This window comes from Candida parapsilosis, contig 005569 (assembly GCF_000182765.1).
Source record: "Candida parapsilosis strain CDC317 annotated contig 005569".
NCBI classification, from domain to species: domain Eukaryota; kingdom Fungi; phylum Ascomycota; class Pichiomycetes; order Serinales; family Debaryomycetaceae; genus Lodderomyces; species Lodderomyces parapsilosis.
In genome coordinates this window covers 950,628-973,385 of record NW_023503278.1, presented here as the reverse complement: position 1 = coordinate 973,385, position 22,758 = coordinate 950,628, and the positions used below count along the sequence as shown (strand labels likewise).

Sequence of the window (22,758 nt, the reverse complement as noted above, 5' to 3'; positions counted from 1 at the left end):
GCACTGGCAACTTGTTGAATTGACATACAATAGTCCACCGTTGCCCACAAATCCTTTCCTGTAAACACAATTCCACCAAAATTGCCGTCGCATTCTAACTCATATTCTGTCTAATTGCATTTTTCAACGCATCAAAGGGAGACTTTTTGAATTCGGGATTCTTCAACACATTACCAAAATTCTTGTGCTCCTCTATCATGATCTTCCTGTGTCCCGTGATCTTTGTTGGATTGGGTTTGTTCAAATTTGTCTTTTTGGTATCAACAAACTCTTCAATTGATGACCTAACTAACTTCGTCAGCTTGGACCCTGTTTCTTCTCCAACTGGTAGAGTCAGCAATAATTCATCCATTTTGGGCTTCAATTGTTCCTTTTCCTTCCTCTTTTGTCTACGCAAGGAAGATTTGCTAATCCCTCCACTCGTATTGAATGTCACTTTGTTCACCAACTTGTTGATAAACTGGTCACTCTTGTCCTGTTGTTTTTGTTTCTTTGTAGTTTTAGCTATCTTGAGTAATGTGTTTTCATGATACTCGTATCCAATATGTTGTTGTGACCCTTTGAGTTCAGAAATCTTACTGGCAAGTTGCGACTTACGTTGTGATTTGTCTCTCAATGATGATTTCTTTTTGATTTTAACCTAGCACTATTGTTAGTAACACGCATTCTTGTGAAAGAAGCTCAGTTGGGAAAATGGTCCCGTGGCTCACACCAGCGCACACATACCATTATGTCGAATGAAAGTATGAGTATTCACTATTGGCTGAGATGATGGCCAGTAGTATTTTTTTTTTTTTTCTTTTTTTGCTCCACGCATTTGATTGGGATGGGAAAGGAATAGAAGATTAATTTGCAACCAAAATTGCGAAAACCATCGTTTATGTGATTTACATCTGACAATAGGGACGTATAGTTGGCTCATATTATATAAGTTCATTCTGGAGAGCAAAACTATTACTATAGCTTGGGTATGGATTTCATAAAGCAATTACACATCAACATATTTACTTTTAGTACCAAAATTTTTGCAAAATTACCCATACTGATAAAAATCTTGTCGAAAATCGTAAATTGGAGGACTTCGCTTCCACTGCAATAAATTTGTTGGAAATTTGGGTTGGCGGTTCTGCTAAGCTCTCATTGTGAACCACTTCCATTGTATTCTTATTTTCAGTTTCTAAATTTATTGGTGGCTTTTTTAAAGGCATCGGAAGCATATTGTTTTCCGCCAATCGCTGCATATCCCAAACAATTGATCCCTCAGTTTTCCAACACCAGAATATCCAACCAAGACTATTCTCTTCAAATCCATAAAACTGCTGCCTCAAGAATAGCATTATCTCGTCTTTGTTAATGATGTTTTCTGGGTCGTCTTTACCGTCACAGCATCCTTTGTGATTGGATAGGTAGGTCCCTTCCCATCGTGAACCTCTACCTATTCCGTTTAAAAACTTCGTACAGTCATCTAAGGCACCCGAAAACTCTCCAACGATACTTGGGTGAACTGAGCTTCTCAATCTTTTGCTTTGTCTCCTGACATTATCTAGATGTTCATCAAAATTGTAGTTGATTTGCCAATCGGTAAAGCACTCGTATAAATGGTGATCCAAAATAAAATCTCCACCGAAATTGTTCCACGACTCAATGCTGTAAAAGGCATCATGAAGAACAAGCTTTGCACTGAGCTGTTTTTCTTTGAATGATGATACTGCAAAGCGATAAAAGTCCAAAAGTTTTGTCTTATTCAATAACCAGCCCATTGGCTCATTGACAACCTGGATACTGTGAACACCTGTCATATTTCCATACTTGTCCAACACGTAATCCACCACTTTATAAGTCAAGTTGGTATTCTCAATTGTGTTGAGCCATTGTGGGCTATCTGTTCTAAAACCAGAATTATCAAATCCGTTTTGACTTCCTGGGAGACCGTGGATACCAACTTGGACGCTCAAATTGTGTTTGTTTGCCCAATTGATTGCCAAATCAAGATATCTCTCTTGTCCTTGTACGTATATGTCATCTGGTAACAACCCAAAAGCCCAATAACCTATAGGAATTCTAACTAAATTTAGCCCCAAGTCAGCAATTTTGGCAAAATCATCTTCGGTGTAAAAAGTGTCCCAATGATAACTCAAATATGTTTTGGCTTTGATTCCAAGTGTGGAACACAAGTGATACTCATCGACGGGAAGTTCGCCATACAACTCCTCTACTTTCTCAAACAATGAAGGTGTAATCCATGGCTCTGTAACAAGCCACCCACCTAAGTTAACACCATAAACTTTTGACCGCAAATCATACCTGGACGATGTGTCTTTGTGGTGATATTCTGTGTCAAGCAAATCATATTCACGGAACTCTTGTGATGGTTGTGGGTTGAAGTGTTTTTGAGCTGAGCACAACACAAAGAGTATACTCAAAATGTAATTAGTGTAAAGGCCCATTGTAGGTTTTATGTAGTGTCCTCTCTATATAAAACTCAGTTTGTGGTGTTTGTGGTTATATTTGCAGCTATCGATTCTCCCAATTTTTCTGGTTTTTCCTTTGTGCGCACCAACGTTTAAACGAGAAAATCGATTCTACAGTACAAAAATTTCAATTTGATGAAGCCATAACAAAAGCTCATCTCGTGAACGTCACACTCTTGGTGCACAAGATTAAGACTATCAAGTCTGCGAAGGTTTTATTAAACGCATCATTTCTTACTTATAGGGTGTTTGCTACAAGAAATAGGGATTCAAAGGACAAGCTCAATCTAGAAGGTGTAATGAGCGGTATACAGGATTCGAAAGGTTCCGATATAACACATTCCGAGAACCAACTACAGTTGACTCACATCGAAAGGTCTGATCACGAACTACCGAACCAAAATCACATCCAGTCTCAAAAATCACCCAGACCCGAGGTGGATGCAGGGCTAGTACTCGATGAGGAGTTAAACATGTTGCTCACAACCTCCAACCCACAACAACAACAACAACCAGATGAACATGAGAAAAACAAAGGGTCTCAAGAATCCAGTTTGAATGAACCTGTTGTAGGAAGCTCCAAAACTGCAAGCAGCGCTCAAACCCCACTTTTACAACTTACAAATAGCCCAAAGGCTGCAGAAGCTGGATCATCGACACAAGAGATAAACTCAACCCCTACGCATGATCCTACCATCAAGTCGATTAATAAGACAGAGAAATCAAAGCGAGTCACGATGCAACAAGATCAAGATGTCGACGAACTGGCATCGCATTCGCGAGTCTCAGCGTATGCAAGGCTAGATTTTGAAAACAACGTATTTTACGTTCAAACTTTACAGGTCGTGCTAGGTAGAAAGTCAAATGACGATTTGATCCAACAAGACGTGGATGTGCACTTATCCGAAAGAAAAGCGATTTCAAGAAGGCATGCCAAAATTTTTTACAACTTTGGCACTCAAAGGTTTGAGATATCGGTTTTGGGAAAAAATGGGGCTTTTGTAGACGAAACATTTGTCGAAAAGGGCGTCACAATTCCACTCACAGATGGAGTCAAGATTCAAATTGGTGATATATCCTTCAAATTTATGCTACCTGCGCCTCCACCCGAGGCATTGGATCAGCAAAATAAGCCGAAACAGTTTAATCCCAGTGATGCTATCAACTTAAAATCCAATTTGTTTTCAAAAACTCCAATACAAAAGGAGTTACTCAAGAAACTGTACAATATTGAAAACAATCATGATAATAAGCTGTCTTTGCGTAAAAAATCAATGAGTAGGCGAGATTCATTATTGAGAATTAGGAAGCTATCAAATGCAAGAAGGAAGTCAGCGGCAGCAAATGACGAACTCAATGAGCTATTGAAAGATTTAGGAGTAACATCGATTGAAAATATCAATGAGGAAGAATCGGATTTGCTAGATGCACAAATTCAAAGTCTTTTGAACGAGGACAATGAGATGGGTCTTGGTGACAGTGTGATCAATCTTGCTCGTATGAATGAATCTGCCATCGCGGACGATGATGATGACGAGTTTGATTTGGTTAAAGGCATCGAACTAGATGCAAAGATGGAGAAGGAGATCTCGGACATCGATGCTAGCATCAATCAGCTAAATCGAGAGATTGCTGAATTAGCAACCCAAAGCGGTAATGAAAGTTTAATCTTGGAGAAGGATGATTTAAGAAAGAGCCTAGAGGAAACCAAGAAACAGAAGAGGGATAACATTTCTCAACGCAGGTCATCATTTGTGAAAAATGTTGGACCTTTGCGTTCGACCCCTTTAATGGGCAAGCCTGCATCAATTCGGCCAGCCATATCTTCGCAATTATACAACAGGTTCGGATCAACAGACAGATCATTGCCATTTTTAGCAAACCCGGCAATGCCACATGCTATACCTCCCAAATTGGAAGCACCTATTTTCCCAGTAACATCGAATCCGGGTGCTATACGAACACAACCTCCCCCACGTGTGATTGCGGTTGATGAAAAATTACATATTGCATCATACTACTATCCAAAAACACTGGAACAACCATCTCAGTTCCCTAAACCAAAGGCTAAGAAAATCATACCTCGGAAAACCCCGAAACGCGTTTATTCAATTGACGAGATACCAGAGCAATATAGATTGAAACCCAATCTTACATTTACAACGATGGCCACAAATGTTTTGAATACATCTGCAGCTAGTAATGGATTGACTATAAATGAAACCATCGATGCAATAAAGGAAGTTTATCCATATTTCAAGTATTGTCAAGAAGGCTGGCAGGCATCCATAGCCCATTGTATTAAAAACACGAAAATATTCAAACGAATTTCAAAAAGGGAACATGAATGGCTCTATACTATGGATGAGGCTTACAAGACTGAAAGGGATAGCATCAAAGCTAAGCACAAAGAATTTATGGATGCAATGATGAAGGCGGAAATTCTTCGACAGCAAGAGATTCGCCAAAATCAAAGGATGGGACAACAGGATCTCAGCAATCAATTGTACATGAGCAGAAATTTTCAACCTCCTTTGCCGACATCTGTACCTACAGCGCAGTACAATAAGGGAGCACAACAAGGAGGTGTACATGTTGCGACTCCTTCGAAACAGGTTGTTCCAGTCACAAACTCTCAGTCATCAGTACCACCAACAAATGATTCAAAAACCCAAAAGTCGTTAGATTATTTGCGTGCTGAATTATTTACCTTGTACAAGTCACGGAATGTTGCTTATGACAAAATAACAGCGACACAGCTTATAACGAAAGCGTTAGCCACAACGATAGCCCAAGTAAACAGCATTGGTGCTAAAGCCGGGTGTGGCGACAACGCATTGAATTTTTTGGTAGAAAAAGCTCCACAACAAGTGAGCAAAATTTTGGACATTGCTTTGACAAAATCCATCAAAGAGCATGACAGTGGAACTGGTGGTCTGACATTGGCTGTGAGCACGCCGTCAAGAAACAGTCCAATACCAGCTGCCTCGCAGCCGATCAATAAGGGTTTTGAAAATCTGAGCCTGATAACCAGTCCTCATCCAAAATCGGAAATTACATCTCAAGATTTGCATCTCCAGCACTCACATGAACCTCTGGAACAACTTTTTCGTACAAACTCCCCTTCTCAAGTGGCGCATGACTCGTCGCAACTGACACCAGCACCAAATTCAACCTTGCCGCTTAAAGTTGTCAATGGACCAAAATCACAGACGACGCTGCCGTCACCTCGTCCCTCCATGAAATCAACTTCAGACCCGCCATTATCACGTCCTCTGTTTGGAAAGCCACCAAATTTGGGAAGACCGGGCTCATATACGAGACCCCAGGCTTATGGTAAGCCACCGGGAGTGGGAAGTGGTCTTTCTCGACCTCCAACGTTTTTATCAAACAAACCAACTTTTCAATCAGGGATTAAAAGGGAAGCGGATGCTGAAGGCTATGACAACGAGCAACCCGCTAAGGCTGCAAAGATTCAGTAGTCAGTAGAAGGTGTAATTATTTACGTACTATGTAACAGTAATGTCATAGATAGGTTTCGGCGTACTTTGGAGACATCTCTATACAGCATATTAACATCCACGGTGTGCTGGAAAGAAGTAAAAGTGGAAATTGAGAAATTGAGAAATTCACGTGTAATCTCCAGTGGCGCGCTTTAATATTTTTGCGACATTGAAGTTCAGAAAAAAACAGAGCCAATCTAATTTAGTGGCAAACATCAACGAGCAACATTTAGTATTAAGAACGACATCCCATCTATCAATTACCCCAGCATGAATTCAATAGCTCAAAGATATACCAATTCGCAGAATAATGATGTATTGAATGAAATAAGTTCAATTAATACGTCACGCACATCACACCAACAACTCAACTTGGCTCCATCTATCGCCGTTCCACCAATTTCACAACCAACAGACTTCTTGAGAGCCCATACTGATGATTCCCAAAACCCGGACTGTAAGATAAAGATAGCACATGGTACTACTACCTTGGCATTTCGTTTTCAAGGAGGTATCATTGTTGCTGTTGATTCTCGTGCTACTGCTGGTAATTGGATAGCATCGCAAACTGTCAATAAGGTCATCAGAATCAATCCTCAGTTACTAGGTACAATGGCTGGTGGTGCGGCCGATTGTCAATTTTGGGAGACATGGTTAGGTACGCAATGTAGATTACACGAATTGAGAGAAAAAGAAAGAATATCTGTTGCTGCTGCATCAAAGATATTGAGTAACTTAGTCTACTCTTACAAAGGAATGGGATTGAGTATGGGAACAATGGTCTGTGGTCATACAAAGAAAGAAGGACCAACTATATATTATGTCGATTCGGATGGAACACGTTTGAAAGGTGATTTATTCTGTGTCGGTTCAGGTCAAACATTCGCCTACGGTGTGTTGGATTCGGAGTATAAATGGGACTTGACAGTAGATGAAGCATTGTATTTGGGTAAAAGAAGTATCTTGGCAGCTACCCATAGAGATGCATACTCCGGTGGATCAATCAACTTGTATCACGTAAATGAAGAAGGATGGACCTATCATGGTAATTACAATGTGGGTGATTTGTTTTGGGAAGTTAAAGAGAAAGAGAAATCGTTTGTGAATGTTGATGGATAAGCTTCACTGCCATTGTCATAGTCATTGGTTTTACTGAATAGATTCACGTGATAAACTAAACTTTGTTCCAGAAAAAATGTGTCACAGCCTATCACATGACCTCTCGAGGGCAATAAACTTTCCTCTTCTCTCTCTGGCGCTACCTAGAGGTTGCACACAAAAAAAAGAAAAAAAAAAACATAGCACTCTCATCCAGCAGAACAAAAGTGTCTGAGTGAAAATTTATTTGAGCTTGAACCAGAGGTATATCCAACAAAGCCACATATTAATAATAGCCAAAGATGGTATGTTTCTAGTACCCTTAGAGGATCGATACGTGCAGACCGTCTTGGAGAAGCAGTAGCGTTTATGAAATTAATCAAGCTCAAAGATGGAGAGAACAATCATTGAGGTGCAAGTTGCACCATGAACTATCCACATCAAAGTGTTACTACGAGGTAGCATTCTTTTACTCCTCTGTCTCGATCACCTCATTTCCTTCATTGATGAATACTAACATTTTCTCCCTAATAGTCTAGCAAAGCCCAAAATCCTATGCGTGAGTTGCGTATCGAGAAATTAGTCTTGAACATTTGTGTTGGTGAATCCGGTGATAGATTAACCAGAGCCTCAAAGGTTTTGGAACAATTGTCTGGTCAAACTCCAGTTCAATCTAAAGCCAGATACACCGTTAGAACTTTCGGTATCAGAAGAAATGAAAAGATTGCTGTCCACGTTACTGTTAGAGGACCAAAAGCTGAAGAAATCTTGGAAAGAGGATTGAAAGTTAAGGAATATCAATTGAGAAACAGAAACTTTTCCGCCACCGGTAACTTTGGTTTCGGTATTGACGAACACATTGATTTGGGTATCAAGTATGACCCATCTATTGGTATTTACGGTATGGACTTTTATGTCGTCATGGGAAGAGCCGGTGCTAGAGTTACCAGAAGAAAGAGAGTTAGATCAACCATCGGAAATAGTCACAAAACCAACAAAGAAGACACCATCCAATGGTTCAAGACCAAATACGATGCTGATGTTTTGGACAAATAATCGTGTTAAATTAGTGGGTCAATCATATAGTCACGTCATTAGTTTAATGCAAAAATAACCTTTTTCGGAAAAAGGAAGTTGTAGAGGCAGCGCAGTAATGGGTGATATGCTATTTCGTTGATGGACTAATTAAATTAGTCTACGATTGCAACGCGACGTGAATCACTCTGTGAGGAGCACTAGCCCAACAGCCGTTTGTCTATAAGTTGTACTGGGAATCCAGTTCAATAGTTGGTAAAGGTTTCAGCATCCGAGTCAGTGTGAATGCTTGCCCATCTTTGTACATATACAGTAGTGATCCTGAAAAGATAAAGTAAACAGGCAGTGTAGAGAAAACTTTACTAATTGTTTGAATCTACCTGTTTATTACTTCAAGCGTAGGTGTGAGAATTCTCTGCCTTCCAAATGAACGGCAGTAAATTTCAATCCCCGTTGTTTCAGGTGCCATACAAAGAAATGTTTGGGTTTTGACCGGTACCGGAATTAATTCCTATTCCAGATAATCCGTCAAGAGACCACAAAGTCAAATCTACTGATTGCGAAAAAAATAATAAAATTAAAGAAATTAAATTTCTCGTTTCAGGGCGTCCAATGACCCAAAGTAAAAGAAATAACTATATCCCCACGAATAGAATATTACCCCAAATACGAATCTGCATTTCTTTTCCCAATACGAGTGCACACAGTGATTGATATACCACACAACGAAAGTCCATACATAGTAGTTTACGTCTAATATTTTCAATTTCTCAGAACCAATAGCTACTTATCGCTTGCATTATCATGGTTTCTATCGGTTATGAGCCTGTGGAGCATTTGCCATATATTGCTGAAAACATAAGTCCAGAAGAAAGAGCAAACGTTGAGCAGTTGCTACGCCTAGAGTTAGCAAATCAATTCAATTCCAACATCACCACCTTTACTGCGCCCGGTGAAAACACTCGACATTTACTGCAACATCCGCAAACTGGTACATTACAGCATCACATAGCAGCTAATCCTGTTTTAAGAATTGGATCCATGCCCTCTAGAGCAGAAGAACCCTCACAAGCGCTACATTTTCAAACTACAATGCTTGATATGAATATACATCAATATGAAGAAGAATCAGACGATGGGGAAGACGAAATAATGAATGAAGGGGGAGTCGATTCAACGTATTGCCCTGACTTTCCGTTGACTTCACCTTTGGAACAATCGTCTTCTATTGGTGGAGACGATGCGCTTGATAGTAATCTGTACATAATATCAGGACGTACACCATTACAGCAAGGTGACTCAAACATATTGATACGACTGAGTCAGGAACTACAAACCTTTCATCTAAGACCTGTAACAGAGGTTGACAATGTAAGTAGTGATTTGATGTCAACTACTAATATTAAAAGAAAAACGATGGATGAAGTCAATGGCATGCGGAAGAAACGACAATTGAACAGTATTGAAAACAACCGAGAAAGCTTTCAGCAGCACTGGAGGCAAGAGTTGAGAAATGCGTTGAACGTGAAAGAGGCAAAGAAGACTAAATAGAGCCATAATCAGCACTTTATTTATATACGTAACATGTTGACTTCGAAATATCATTTATATATTCTCCAACGACTTACTTGTATCTTTTCTTTGCAGGAATATGTAATCGGTCTTGTTGCTTCCAACGTTAACCACCCGAGGGCATCCTTCTCGATGCTTCTCCAATCGACAACACTCTAAACAATAATACGCTTCGGTGCCGTTTTCATTGTTTAACCCTAAACTGTTACCACATAGTATACATTTATTTATCAAATCCCCTTGGGAGCAATCATGACAAATGTAGACTTTAGCTGTTGGTTTGACAAATGAGTCGCAAATGGGGCATCTACCGTCGCAGTTTGTGCATACTTGGCCAATGCGTTTGCCTGGTTGTTTCATACATTGTACAAGATCATATTGATGGCGTGACATTTATGTGTGCAGCTATAGTGGGGTTGGTTGGAGTAGGCCTGTTTTATAGTACTGAAAGTATTTTGTAAAGATGAACTTCGGGGGCGTATTGATGGCGTACTGATGGGGTCACGTGTACTCGTTCTTCTCATTATTTTCGCCCTGGTTTTCAAAATCTTCAAAAGAATGAAACTAAAAGACCAATTTTTACTTTTCTTTTTCTCTCAATTTCAGGCTCTTTTTGCAACCCTTCACCATATAACAACCGAATCTTACACGATACTAGAAACTTAACAAGAACCATCCATACCCATACAACAAAAGATACAGTCCACACATTCTTTCCAAATAATGAGTGAGTCTCACTGGGATGAATGCATGATTTGCTTGGAGCATATGCTACCAGATCACCATATCGGAAATATACCATGTTGTGCCAATAAATTCTATCACCAGGATTGTATTGAGATTTGGGCATCTAAATCTAACAGTTGTCCCACATGCAGAAACAACTTTCATCAAATAAACATTCTGCTCATGTCCAAACCAGGCGTGATTGCAAAAACGATCCAGATTCAGGATAAACTACTACCCAACCCCGCGATTAACCAAATCCCGTCGCAATTTATAATCGGCTCGAATGAGCACCGTAACGATGTGGAAGATACCAGCCCTTATGCTTCCGATGCAGGGTTTTGTTGTCTTTGCGCGGTAACGAGACGTAATTCACCGCTATTATTATGTCAGCAATGTGCGTCCAACTTTCATATCAATTGTCTCGGGATCAGTGATGCGGAAACCGACGACTATTTCAGCTGGTATTGTCCCATGTGTGACTGCCACCAAGAAACAATCTTGCCTATGCGACCAGTACGGAGAGCTCTATTTTCTGGAATGACAAGACGACAACCACCAACTTCCAGGAGATTAGTTATACGGAATGAAAATGATGAAATCGATGATAGCTTTTTATACAATGATGAACCGATGCCTGCGTTTAGCAGCATGCGGATGCATCATGATGAAGTACCGAGAGCCAGTAACGTGATCAATGGTGGTGTAATTTTGCGAAGAGAACAAAAAATGAGACTGCGATTGAGTGAGGAAGAAGTGAGTTCATGGAATATGTTTGAACAAGCTCGCAAGCAAGGTGATGGTGATGTGAGCATGGTTGTCACCTCGTCCTCAGCAGCTCAAGATGGAAATAAGCGCAGGCGAAGGAGAAAAAGAGCGGCTGAGCTTGTACAGCCATTAGAACAGCCCTCGATATCTCCCCAACAATCAGTGGCAGCAACATTAGGAAATTTGTCCGTACATGAAAGTCGAATATCAAATCTAATTGGTCAATTAAAACACCCAAAACGGCAACACAATTCCCTGGCCCTAACGTCTTCGTCATTGTCATCAGCAGGACCACTAACACTGGCGCCCTCAAATATGATCCCATCTTCATCGGCATCCGAATCAGCCGCATCAATAACTAATAGTCCTATGGAGTCAACCAACTACTCGAGTGATGATAACGAGTACATTCAACGGCGTGAGTTGACTTTGAAGGAGAAGCAAGTGATTCAGAAAATTGTACAAGGCAGGTTGAAGCCCAAGTACAAACCGGGCCCAAGTGAAGGGGGTTACATTACAAATGAGGAAGAATTCATTGCAATTAATAAGCGTATATCTCGAAACATTTACGCGCATATCATCAACGCAGTTGATGACGTGGATGAGTATTTCAAAAATGAAGAAAAATTGAGAAAAGTTGTAAATGAGTATATAGAGTGAATAGAGATTGTGAATAAAAGTGCACAAGGAGAATTTTTGCTGATTAGATTTTATTTGTGTGAGTATCACTTTGCTGTCATCGACGATTATCTTCTACGTGGTCCTTTTGGTTTGCTGAATTTTAGTCCACCAGATGGTTTGTTAGCTGAAGCCGACGATGAGGTTGATGCGGGGGTAACAGATCCTGACCCTGGGGTATCGTCTTCAGTAACATCCAACTCACTCAACTCCAACTCGTCCAAATCACCAACCTCCAAATTCTTATCCAACACGATATCGTCATTAAGGTATGTCTTTAAATGGTTTATCAAAGCGTTTTTCGAAGCGGCATAAATCATCCTATCCTTGACTGAAGAACCTGAGGGGCAACTGTAAATAAATGTGTACCTATTTGGAGCGTAATTGTAGATGGAATAAGTGGGACCAGAAGGTGAGTTACTTTGTAGTTTATTAATCAAACTGGTCACTTCAACGTCAATATCTTTTTTTGTCAATTTTATTGACTCGTCATTTAGATCAATATTGAATACCAATAACCGTTGATCATTTGCATTCCGAGTCAAGTTTTTGAATTCGGTTTCCAACTCATCATCGAATTTATACAATATATCAGAAGCAGTTGGTGATGGAGAAGACATACTAGCTAGCTCCTTTTTAAACCCATATTCGTGTCCTTGCATATGAGTCTTGTTATTTAAACTCTGCAAGATCTTTTCATCTTCAGTTAAAGGACCACTTTTCCCATCTTCACTGATCACTTTTTCTAAATGCTCTGCATCTAATTCATCCAATTCTGTCCAAGCTAATTTATAAGCAAAACTCGACGAACCCAAGCTCGATAACAAAGCGTTTTTGGTTGACGCATACAACATTTTTTGCTTTATTGGAGCCGAATCGGGAATAAAAGATATGAAAACCTTGGTAGATTTGTAGGGAATAATAATGTATGCCGGTTGTGGGAATTGTTTAGACATGTATGAATGAACTTGCTCAAATATAGACGAAAGGGAGGTTGAACTGGGTTGCGAAAAGGATGAATCTGGTATCAATTGAGTTGAATCTGGTGAGATCTTGATTACTATTGTATTAGTATCATTTTTGACCTCATTGGAAAGCTCTTCCGACACCGTTATACCAGATTGTGTGGACATATTTTGTTGCGAATTTGGGTCTTGATCTATTGGGATTTGAGCGTTGGAAATTGTCAGCGATAATCCCATTTCTTTATAAGGGTTAGTCGTGTAAAGCTACCAATTAGAAGCTGCTGATTTTGTGTAACTTTGAGTCCGCTTTTGGAAACGATGTAAACAAAGACATAAATACCTTCGACTTCAACCACACCTGGAGACATCGCCCTGTTTAGTTACATACCACAGCGAGAGAGAGTGCAAGAGAGGCTGATAACGAAGTGAGGATATTGGAGCCCTTTGCTATGCACATGACAAGAGAATGGGTCTTTTCAACGCATTTATAGCACTAGACTCAACGAGCATACCGACATTTGATCCATCGATCGACTCAATCAATTTACAAGTGAAATCACTCTTGTATCTATTCAAAAGACTACGAATCAACAAATTGTTGCCTCTTTTAAAGAATGGTGAATTGACATATACTGATTCGCTAGTCGGTGACCGCAGTGACCCCACATTTGCCAAACTTGACAAGACTTACAACGTGATAAGATTTAAGGAGATGTTACTCGATGATGAATATCGTGTTTTGGTTGATTTTATCAAGAACAAGTTCCGCTCAATGTGCTTTATTGATGACTTACCTACAAACTTGTCACGACCCCGAAGTCCAACACGTAACCTGTCAACGGATGCCGTCAGCGCAGTTGATGTTGATGATGATTTCCTCCCACCTTTTCTAGATTACAAAGAACGGAACACAAAATTGTTCAAGTTCACATTGTTTTCCATTTCACAACCTCATACAACTGAATCAATTGCAAGTATACTTAGTGGATCAAACATTTACATTGAACATAAAGTGCCGTTTTTGAAGCGGTACAATATCGCTCTTACTGCGACAAACAAAGTCATTGGCAAACCTTTGACTACAAAGTTTACCATAGATCAAAAGCAGAAGTTGAAGATCATACGAAACTATCTCACATTGTTGGCTACACATGTACAAGTGATGAGAATTTATCATGAGTATACGAAAATGCATCCGGTTGTCGTTGCGACAACCACTACAAATCTGCTCAGTCATTCAGCTTCAAAATTGTCACTCCATGATTCATCCCAAACGTCATCACCAACGAAAACGACCTCAAGATCAAAGTCGTCTCCCACGAAATTAGCAAGAAGAGACGTCCATGCCCAACCTGCACTTCGCAAAAAGCCGTCCGTGCTGAAATTACGACTTGAAGAATTGTACAACCCGGTAACTAATCCGCCTCAATTTCAGTCGACAAATGCAAATAGGGGCAACGACACAAGTTCAGTTTCAGCTTCTGATTCTATTACCTTGTCCGAAGATGTCGAGAGTAGGGAGATTTTACGTCTAGACGTTTATGAAAGGTGTAAACTTGCTGTTGGTGAAAAGATAAAGTCAGAGCGAAAGAAGCTAAACAATGACATGGCAAACTAGTAAACATTGAGAAAGCTTTTATAGAGATATAGAGGAATAGATATGCAAGACGATTTTCAAGAACGATAATTGCGTCCCACTTTGTAGCTAACAACTTCGCATTAGCTGCACTTATATAAAAAAAAAAAGTAACTGCACTAAATCCTTTGCTTACTATCAATTTTAGTACTACATCAGCATCCATCATGTCTTCATCACTCATACGTGGTTATAGTGTACTACTGCGCGGTCAAAGGCTGAATCTGCTTTTCAAGTCCACACTCAGGCCCGGTATCAATCAAGTAGCAATGTACGTCACTCGTCATCACCAACACCAACTACTCCATACGTCCTCTAAAACCCACAACCTCTTTGGCGGCGGGAACTCCACTTCGAAATCATTACGAGGCAAAGTCAGCTCCAACCCGGAACAGTTGCTAAAGCCACTGGCAAAATCCCAAGTATCATCGAACCCAGCTGACATTTTAACGCAAAATGACATTTTGATGTATTCAACCAAGCCAACAAATTATATCGAAAGTATCAAGCTGAATGGATTTCATTTATCTAATAACTATTTTATCCTGTCACCGGATTCGAATGGTGATTTAATTGGGTTGTGTTTGTTAGGGTCAGAGACGTTTGAGGTGAAATTAACTAATAGCAACAACAACAACAACAACAACAACAGCAAAAGTAAACAGGTTAATTTCTCCATTAACAACCACATTATTACATTTCATGACTCCATCCTACAGATATTTTCCAAGATCCATCCAAAACCGGAATTAGTTGTTATTGGACTCGGTAAAACTAGTCGATTGTTGAATAGTTCCAATAGAAATTGGTTTAGTGACTTGGGCATTCAATTGGAAATTAGCGATTCGACAAATGCCGGTCAGATTTATGACTTGTTGAGTACTGAGCGACCTGGAGTTATTGGTGCGTTATTGTTGCCGCCAAATTTGTAAATAGGGGTCCCGATTCGGGGAAAGAGTAGTTAGTTTATTTCAAAGAGGCTACACTTGGCAGTAGTTATGCGTCTCGAATCAACGTTTATTTATTGCGAAAACAAATGTAAATGAGTATTAACCGCTAAAATGTCATTATGTTAGCTGTAATTGTCTTTTACCCCACCCGATCCTCCAACTGTAGATGTTCCTGCAGCAACAGCGGCTAAAGCGGCAGCGGTATTACTTGCACTAGAAGACGACCTATTAGTAGCACCTACTCCCATATCATTGCCCATGTTGGTTGTACTTGCAGACTGGCCCGCTGGCAAATTCGCAAAAAATGTAGAAAATCCCAGCGGCGTTCCAAATGTAATGTTCCACGGCGAGGGGATCTGCATGACATTTGTCGCGGATGACGCTGATGAAACTGACATTGGTGCTTGTGAATTTGTTGGCTGTTGTGGTCCATTGTTTGGCACCAAATCACCTACGTTGTAAATATGCGAGTGTTGTGGTGTTGACATCATTGTCATTACCGGGTACTGGACGAATGGGCCACCCGTGGCTCCTATTGCGCCCGCAGCTCCCGCAGCTCCCATGGCTCCTCTCTGGCTGGATGTTGGTGGTGGATGCTGTGAAACTGGTGGTGGCATTTTTCCAGTTGAGTCCACACCACTGGTCTCAAATTGACCAGGAGGTTGGTGTGGCGGTGGTGGCGGTGGCATAGGAATTGACTGTGGATACTTTACATGTGTCCCCAGTTGTTGCAGAATATGTGATGGCTGATGTTGTGGTGGTGGTTGCGGTCCATGTTGCTGAGGAGGATAAAACAACCCTGAATGATTGGGTGAAGGCTTTTCAAAAATCTTGTCTAGCAACATTTTCGAATTCGGTGTAGATGAAAACCCACCACTGCCATGACCGCCAATTTCAAATGATGAATGATCGGTGGTTAAGTTGAGGTGACTTGAATTCATGCTATTGTGTGACAAGATACTACTATTGTTGTGATTATTCTCCTTTGTCGAAGACATTGTTACATTGTGATTCTCCATTAATGTCGACAGCTGAGGATGCAACGAGGGTGGTTGTAGTGGTATCAAAGTTGGCTGAGTTTGCTCTACTTTGATTTGTGGTTTACTTTTTTCATCCTTCTTGCCATTGTTGTGGTTGTTGTTGTTGTTGTTGTTGTTGTTGTGTAACTTTTTCTTTCTCCCCGATATTGAATTCACATCAGTTAAAACGATTTGAAATTTATTCATTCCTGCTTGCATTCTTGCCCTATTCTCAGCCTTGACTTTTTTAGGGTCTTTGCTCTTGGCCGTGCTTGCCAAATCTCCCGAAGAAGTCGTTGTCAAGGTATATCCTGATTTGAAGGAAGTGGTTGTTGTAGTGGGGTGAAAGGAAGATCTACTACGGCTGTGTCCCTTAGTCACAACTTTTTTAGATTTGACTTCAGTAAATATTCCCATTTTCGGTTGATTTGACACTTTTGCTGGTGTCGGGCTTGGTGGTGGTTGATTTTCCTTATCATCTTCATCTTTATCTTCTCCCAAATCTTCCTCCTCATCTTCCTCTTCTTCCTCTTCTTCATTGTGCTTGGTAAGCTTTTTAGAGTCAAAAGCATCATCGAGGCTCAAATTTGAAAGCCTTTCGGTCGACGTCACAAGTATTGTTGAAGGCGATTCGGGTCTAGTCTGTTTATTAGCTGGAGTGTTGAAATCTTGTTCAGATTCAATCAGCATATCTTTAGATTCCTTTTTGCATGGTGTTTGAGGTGTTTCAAGATCCTTTGCCTCACCTTGAATATTTTTATCTTCTTGATTAGATTGTTTTTTGATTCGACTAACAACTGTTGGAGACTTCATTTCAGGCTTGACATCATCTTCCTCTTCTTCATTATCCTGTTCATCTTCAGTGTCTTTGTCGTCATCCGGCTGGCAAACTTGTTTCCTAATCACTTCCTTAGCATCGCCTGCGTTTTCAGCTCTGGTTATGATACTCAATTTGTGAGGAACTCTTGGTGGGGTATCGACCATATTGATATTTCTCTTTGTGGCACTCTTTAGTGGATCTTGCAAAATCTTTCTATTACTGGCAACTGTATTCAAGCTGAATTTGGAAGGTGTTATACTGAAATTTTCAAAATTTAAACTCGTGTTGCAACCATCAACATTGTCTTTGGTCGTTCGTAGTGGAGAATCGATAAAGAAATCACAATTCTGTTGGAAGATCTTCTCATTGAATGGTGTTATATTATTCATTGGGTTTATGGTATTAACGCCACCACCACTACTCATTAAATTGAAATTGAAATTGTGGTTAATAAATGGTGTCAAACCAAAATTTTGATACTCATAGTCATTAATGTTGTAAGTTGGAACAAAGTTTGTTGATGTATTGGCACTTTGCGGTGCCTGCAGTTGCAGTTGCGTTGGTTGTTGTGGGTGTAGTAGTTGTGGTTGTATTTGTGCTTGCAGTAGTGATGATGATATAAATAGCTTGTTTGGCGTAGAGTTGAATGATATGATTTGTTCATTTGAATAAGTCTTTGAAATTAGTGGTGTCCAACCAGTTAAATTTGTTAATTGATTCGTTAATTTCGATGCCGATGGAGGTATCGACAACGAAGGGGCTTGTTGCTGTTGTTGTGAATGTAATGCATGAGCTTTTTTTGCTGATTGCATCAACGATTTTTTGAATGGTGTGGATGTTACTTTATTTGTTGCCGGTGTCTTTACAATAGAAGAAGTTCTATTCGGTTTAGAGTCAAATGAATCATCTCTAGCAGGCGATGAACGTAGAAATTCATGTGACATTGTGACGTAGTCAATGTGGTATGTGATCTAGCAAAAGGTTAACAAGCGTGAAGCAAAATAATAAAAACAAAAAAAAAAATGGAGCAAAAAAATTGGATCCACTTTGGTGACTTTGAGAGCCCGGTTGGAGTTAGCGCGATGGTGACGGTTGAATTAGAGTCAAGCAAGTGTATGGCACAGTTTTGCTCTACCGCAACTCAAACGTGTAGGTGGCTAGTAAAGTCTGTTTTGCTATGTATGTGATTATGATTGTGCTGGCGAGCAATGGGGGAGGGTGGAGGGCCGTGATCGATTTGAATTTTGGGATATGTTTATAAATGGTAATGTGTTTCCTCTTGTTAGCAAAGTGCAGTAAATTGGTGTCCACTAGAGTGATGATTATCCTTTCTCCTTTGATTGTAAAAGAAATAAAGGTTTTCTCTATCTTTGATGGTTTGATGTTTTGTTTTGTTTTGTTTACGTTTGTTTATGCTTTTTTTTTTTGTTCAAGATGAAACAGACAGAAAGAGCAACCTAACCACAAAGACGGAAACAATTTCAAAGTGGACATATTATATACCAATGTATACCATAAACACACAGAACATACTAAAGGCTATTTCTCTTCGCCTCTAACTCATTATTCACAAATGTAACATCGTTCAAAAGGTCATGTGATAAGTTATCAAAGTTATGACACTGCCTCGCTTTCCTCGGAATTCAGTTTTTATTTTTAAACTCTTGTTTTTGTGTACTCTTTCAAGATTTCGCGTTTTCCTTGAACTGTACTGGAAGCACCGGTTGGTTTGTCAACCACACCAAGGATTTGCCACAGCAGCCTCCAGTAATAATGTGGCTTCGTGTACTGGACTATGATCAGCTCTATTGATTTACTTTAGGCTTGCATACTCTACATTCATGGCATCGATTACGTCTTCTTTTTGATTGCAGAAGATTACAGAAAATTTCGCGTTTTTTGTGACGAAACCCACCCACACACACTACACATACACTACACACACACTACACATACACTACACACACACTACACATACACTACACACCTTACACTCAAACTTTTCTCCTCAACCTATATCTCATTGTCTATCACATCTTGACTACAACTCTTACAAAGAGTAGCAATTGTAACAGAAGAACAGAATGGAATCAATGTCTCACTCTTCAAATTGAGAGTTGGTAGTTTCTTGTAGTCTCTTGTAGTCTCGTGAATCTCGGCGAAAGGGGGAAAAAAACTGACAAAATAACCAGATGCCGTCCTTTGGAGATACAAACACTTTACAGCAATGCGATTGAAGAAGATACCCACCATCAAAACCTCGCTGCTATAAGATTGTTCAACGGGGTTCTTTTTTTTTTTTTTTTTTTTTTTTTTGAATGCCTTTTTACAACAAAGTAAAAGCTGTAACAAACACACCTTTACTTTTTCCTTTTTTTCTTTCTTTTGCATACTGAAACTTTTAGACAATTTTGCAACAAAATCGTCATAGATAACCTAATGTAAGGTTTTCTTGATCAACAATTGAAATGATCTTGAACACAAACGGAACTAGACAATGGCAACTTAAGCTCACACGTGTGTCCCCAATCGCAATAGAAGAGTAAATACCTACGACCAAAAACACCTTCAAAAATTCAAAACAGGCTTTAGTTAGATTCAAAAAAAATTACAAAACTTCAAACAAAATACAACAATAACAACAACTTAATTATGGATGCATATGCAATTACAAAATAGATTAAGCTTAACACGCATGGTCTCCCTCCATTTCTTTCTCCTTCTAATCAAATGAGATTTCTCTCCGTCACTCACTCACACACGCATTCTCTTTCTCTCTTTCTTTCTGTATCTCTCCCTCCCCTAAGCATGGTCGGCAATGGCAGCTTCACCTTGGTCAAAGTCTTGTTCAGCAATTCTCAAATTTTCAGTTTCGTTGGCCAATTCGTCATCATGATAAGCACCTTCATCATCATGAGCAGCTAAAGATAAAGTAGGACGGACAACAGCAGAATCAAAAGTCCATGAAGCCAAAGCATTTTCAGCATCAATGATAATTTGTTTAGAAGCTTCATATCCATCATAAGCTGGTCTAGTTTCACCCGGAGTAACTGGACTTTCATCCAACAATTCCAAAAGGGCTTTACCGTAACCAGCAATCAAAGCAATTTTTTCAGCATGTTCTCTAATTGAATCAAATTGATAGTTGTAAGCAGTCTTCAATTTTTCTCTAGTAATATTACTCAATTGAGCCTCGGCAACTAAAGATTCAGCTTCAGCTCTAACCAATTCTTGTTCCAATACATTAATCTTGGGAGATTGAGGATCCTTGTACTTCAAATAAGCAATTTGATCAGTAATCTTTTGTTTTCTTTGTCTTGATGGTTCAACTGATCCTTCAATATCTCTAATACTCTTCAAAGTAATTCTATATTGATCATATCTATCGATAAATTGATCCTCCAATTCACCAATTTCATAAATCAAGACACCCAATTTATCAGTAATATCAGAAACATCATCATCATTACCTTCACCCCAAAGCGACAATTGTTTAGCAACATCTTTTCTTTCTCTTGAAGTGATTTCAGTAGATCTCATCAAATTCTTCTCCATCTTGATCAAAATGGCCAATTTTCTGGCCAATTCTGGACCAAGAGCACCAGCAGCTTGTTTTCTAAAAGAGTGGCTGATGGAACCCTTTCCAAAAAATTTGCTTTTGGTGGATGATGGTGGTGGTGGTGGTGCTTGTAATTGAGAAGCAGTAGGTGCTCTACTAGATCTTAAGGAATAAGTTCTGTGCATATTTGGACTTTGTTTGAATAATAGAGTAAAACGAAAGAAGTTTTTGGTGAAGTAAAATGAAAAGAAAGTTGTAAAAGTAGAAAAGTAGAAAAGTGGAAAAGTAGAAAAGTGAAATTGAAATTGAAATTGAAATTGAATGTTTCTTCTCAATTAAGATTCATTTATTTTTTTTTTTTTGTTTTTTTTTTTTTTTTATTTTTGGTAAATTGATTTTTGACGATTTAAAGTCAGTCAGTCAGTCAGTCAGTCAATCAGTCAATCAATCAGTTAGTTAGTTAGTTAGTTAGTTAGTTAGTTAGTTAATTAATTAATTAATTAATTAGTTAGTCACACCCACAGCAAACTTCAATTCTTCTTCTTTTTTTTTTAAAAAAAAAAAAAAAAAAAAAATTTAGTTTACAAATTCAAATTTCACACCAAGACTACACAAAACACTAGCAAAGAGTAACAAATATATTACAACAATAGTTAATATTGTTATTATTATTATTATTGTTACTACGTACAGCACACGCACAGTTCACACAAAGTCACACTCCATATCTTCCCAATTTACTTTACTGATTGGCTTGGAGTTTGATACCGAGGCAACAATTGAGAAAAACTGTGGACGAAGCCAGTTGCTGCGACTGGTGGTTGACGCTCGGTCGGAAAAAAATGGCTCACTGTTGCTTCTGAGCGCGTTTGGTCACATACATTTTGATTGAAAAACCAGTAGAAGTAGTTCACGTCATCCCACGCAAAAGTTAGAATGACTGCATTTGAAAGAAGATATGTAACGGATAGTGGTAGTCACAACAAGAAAAATAGCCCGTATTCGTAACTCGACTATGCTATGTATTGGAGTGAGTGTGGTGAAAGACAATGGAGTGCTTTCCAGTTTTATTAAAGTCGAGGATAAAATTACAAATCACACAAAAGCTAGTTTTTCAGGCAGTATAAGCAAAAAAAGTAGCAACGTGACTAGTTTTCGAGTGGAAATGCAAGCAAGTCCTCTACCCGCATTATTGACTGACCTTTAGGGAAAGAAGCATTTATCTAGGATGACTACTTGCCCCACATTCTGCCCATCACAACTTTACTTTTGCCTCCTTGTGAGAAAGTAGAAGAACAGAGAAAGAGTCACTCAAAATTAATCTCACAAAGGAGAGTTGCTTTTGAAGAAAGTTGTGTTGTTGTTTGCTTTGTGGTTGTGTTTTTTTTTTTTTGCTAATTTGTTTGAAGCTGCTTTTGGACAAATTGAAAAACACAAAACATAATTCATTTGTTTACAATTTAACCTAATCGGGAGACTATAACTATGCTCTTATGATAAAACATCAAAGAGTTTGAAGCCTCTCTTTTCTCTTTTTTCTACCTTCACTATTGACAACTCTCTTTCTTCCATTGTTTCTTTTCAGTTATGGCTGGCTGTTGATTTTGTTGATTTGTCATGTATGACGTATTACACAAGGGTATTTTTTGTAGTGTGGTTGTAGACAACAACCTCGCACAATCCTTCTGCCTGTATGCAAACTGCACGGCTTTTTTTTTTTTCTTACTTCTTCTTCTCCCGGAGATAAAATTACGATGTCTCCGGATCTCAAATTGTAAACTATACAAACACATCTAACATCAAATCGTATAACTATCTTTATGTAGTACTAAATGGGTCTATTACAAGTAAACAGCGGTATTATGTTGCTCGCAAGACTTCTTCTTGTCGTTTTTATTGTCATATTTTGCTTTGCCCTTCTATGACCTTCTATTAATTACTCGGGGACAGTTTATTTT

General features: G+C 39.2%; 13 protein-coding genes across 13 annotated transcripts; 7 read left to right on the top strand and 6 right to left on the bottom strand. All coding sequences in view use genetic code 12, as the record gives it.

Moving 5' to 3' along the window:
• Window positions 1–94: 94 nt before the first annotated feature.
• CPAR2_104410 (uncharacterized protein) lies at window positions 95–729 on the bottom strand (the record flags this gene model as incomplete). The annotated part of the gene is made up of 2 exons (XM_036812483.1): window positions 95–640; window positions 727–729. The coding sequence occupies 2 exons, from the start codon at window positions 727–729 to the stop codon at window positions 95–97; spliced, it is 549 nt and encodes a 182-aa protein (XP_036663586.1).
• Window positions 730–1,010: 281 nt separating this feature from the next.
• SPR1 (Spr1p) lies at window positions 1,011–2,447 on the bottom strand (the record flags this gene model as incomplete). The annotated part of the gene is made up of 1 exon (XM_036812482.1): window positions 1,011–2,447. One exon carries the CDS (start codon window positions 2,445–2,447, stop codon window positions 1,011–1,013), a length of 1,437 nt encoding a protein of 478 aa, XP_036663585.1.
• Window positions 2,448–2,770: 323 nt separating this feature from the next.
• Window positions 2,771–5,953, top strand: FHL1 (Fhl1p; the record flags this gene model as incomplete). Its single annotated transcript, XM_036812481.1, has 1 exon — window positions 2,771–5,953. The coding sequence occupies one exon, from the start codon at window positions 2,771–2,773 to the stop codon at window positions 5,951–5,953; it is 3,183 nt and encodes a 1,060-aa protein (XP_036663584.1).
• Window positions 5,954–6,244: 291 nt separating this feature from the next.
• PRE2 (proteasome core particle subunit beta 5) lies at window positions 6,245–7,093 on the top strand (the record flags this gene model as incomplete). The annotated part of the gene is made up of 1 exon (XM_036812480.1): window positions 6,245–7,093. One exon carries the CDS (start codon window positions 6,245–6,247, stop codon window positions 7,091–7,093), a length of 849 nt encoding a protein of 282 aa, XP_036663583.1.
• A 281-nt stretch (window positions 7,094–7,374) lies between these two features.
• Window positions 7,375–8,128, top strand: RPL11 (60S ribosomal protein uL5; the record flags this gene model as incomplete). The annotated part of the gene is made up of 2 exons (XM_036812479.1): window positions 7,375–7,377; window positions 7,607–8,128. 2 exons carry the CDS (start codon window positions 7,375–7,377, stop codon window positions 8,126–8,128), a joined length of 525 nt encoding a protein of 174 aa, XP_036663582.1.
• A 783-nt stretch (window positions 8,129–8,911) lies between these two features.
• Window positions 8,912–9,658, top strand: CPAR2_104360 (uncharacterized protein; the record flags this gene model as incomplete). The annotated part of the gene is made up of 1 exon (XM_036812477.1): window positions 8,912–9,658. The coding sequence occupies one exon, from the start codon at window positions 8,912–8,914 to the stop codon at window positions 9,656–9,658; it is 747 nt and encodes a 248-aa protein (XP_036663581.1).
• A 54-nt stretch (window positions 9,659–9,712) lies between these two features.
• On the bottom strand, window positions 9,713–10,072 carry CPAR2_104350 (U2 snRNP complex subunit; the record flags this gene model as incomplete). The annotated part of the gene is made up of 1 exon (XM_036812476.1): window positions 9,713–10,072. The coding sequence occupies one exon, from the start codon at window positions 10,070–10,072 to the stop codon at window positions 9,713–9,715; it is 360 nt and encodes a 119-aa protein (XP_036663580.1).
• A 330-nt stretch (window positions 10,073–10,402) lies between these two features.
• Window positions 10,403–11,833, top strand: CPAR2_104340 (ubiquitin-protein ligase; the record flags this gene model as incomplete). Its single annotated transcript, XM_036812475.1, has 1 exon — window positions 10,403–11,833. One exon carries the CDS (start codon window positions 10,403–10,405, stop codon window positions 11,831–11,833), a length of 1,431 nt encoding a protein of 476 aa, XP_036663579.1.
• Window positions 11,834–11,919: 86 nt separating this feature from the next.
• Window positions 11,920–13,053, bottom strand: CPAR2_104330 (uncharacterized protein; the record flags this gene model as incomplete). Its single annotated transcript, XM_036812474.1, has 1 exon — window positions 11,920–13,053. The coding sequence occupies one exon, from the start codon at window positions 13,051–13,053 to the stop codon at window positions 11,920–11,922; it is 1,134 nt and encodes a 377-aa protein (XP_036663578.1).
• A 229-nt stretch (window positions 13,054–13,282) lies between these two features.
• On the top strand, window positions 13,283–14,434 carry CPAR2_104320 (uncharacterized protein; the record flags this gene model as incomplete). The annotated part of the gene is made up of 1 exon (XM_036812473.1): window positions 13,283–14,434. The coding sequence occupies one exon, from the start codon at window positions 13,283–13,285 to the stop codon at window positions 14,432–14,434; it is 1,152 nt and encodes a 383-aa protein (XP_036663577.1).
• Window positions 14,435–14,619: 185 nt separating this feature from the next.
• CPAR2_104310 (uncharacterized protein) lies at window positions 14,620–15,384 on the top strand (the record flags this gene model as incomplete). Its single annotated transcript, XM_036812472.1, has 1 exon — window positions 14,620–15,384. The coding sequence occupies one exon, from the start codon at window positions 14,620–14,622 to the stop codon at window positions 15,382–15,384; it is 765 nt and encodes a 254-aa protein (XP_036663576.1).
• Window positions 15,385–15,524: 140 nt separating this feature from the next.
• CPAR2_104300 (uncharacterized protein) lies at window positions 15,525–18,185 on the bottom strand (the record flags this gene model as incomplete). Its single annotated transcript, XM_036812471.1, has 1 exon — window positions 15,525–18,185. One exon carries the CDS (start codon window positions 18,183–18,185, stop codon window positions 15,525–15,527), a length of 2,661 nt encoding a protein of 886 aa, XP_036663575.1.
• Window positions 18,186–20,043: 1,858 nt separating this feature from the next.
• LSP1 (lipid-binding protein) lies at window positions 20,044–20,985 on the bottom strand (the record flags this gene model as incomplete). Its single annotated transcript, XM_036812470.1, has 1 exon — window positions 20,044–20,985. One exon carries the CDS (start codon window positions 20,983–20,985, stop codon window positions 20,044–20,046), a length of 942 nt encoding a protein of 313 aa, XP_036663574.1.
• Between the last annotated feature and the right edge of the window lie 1,773 nt (window positions 20,986–22,758).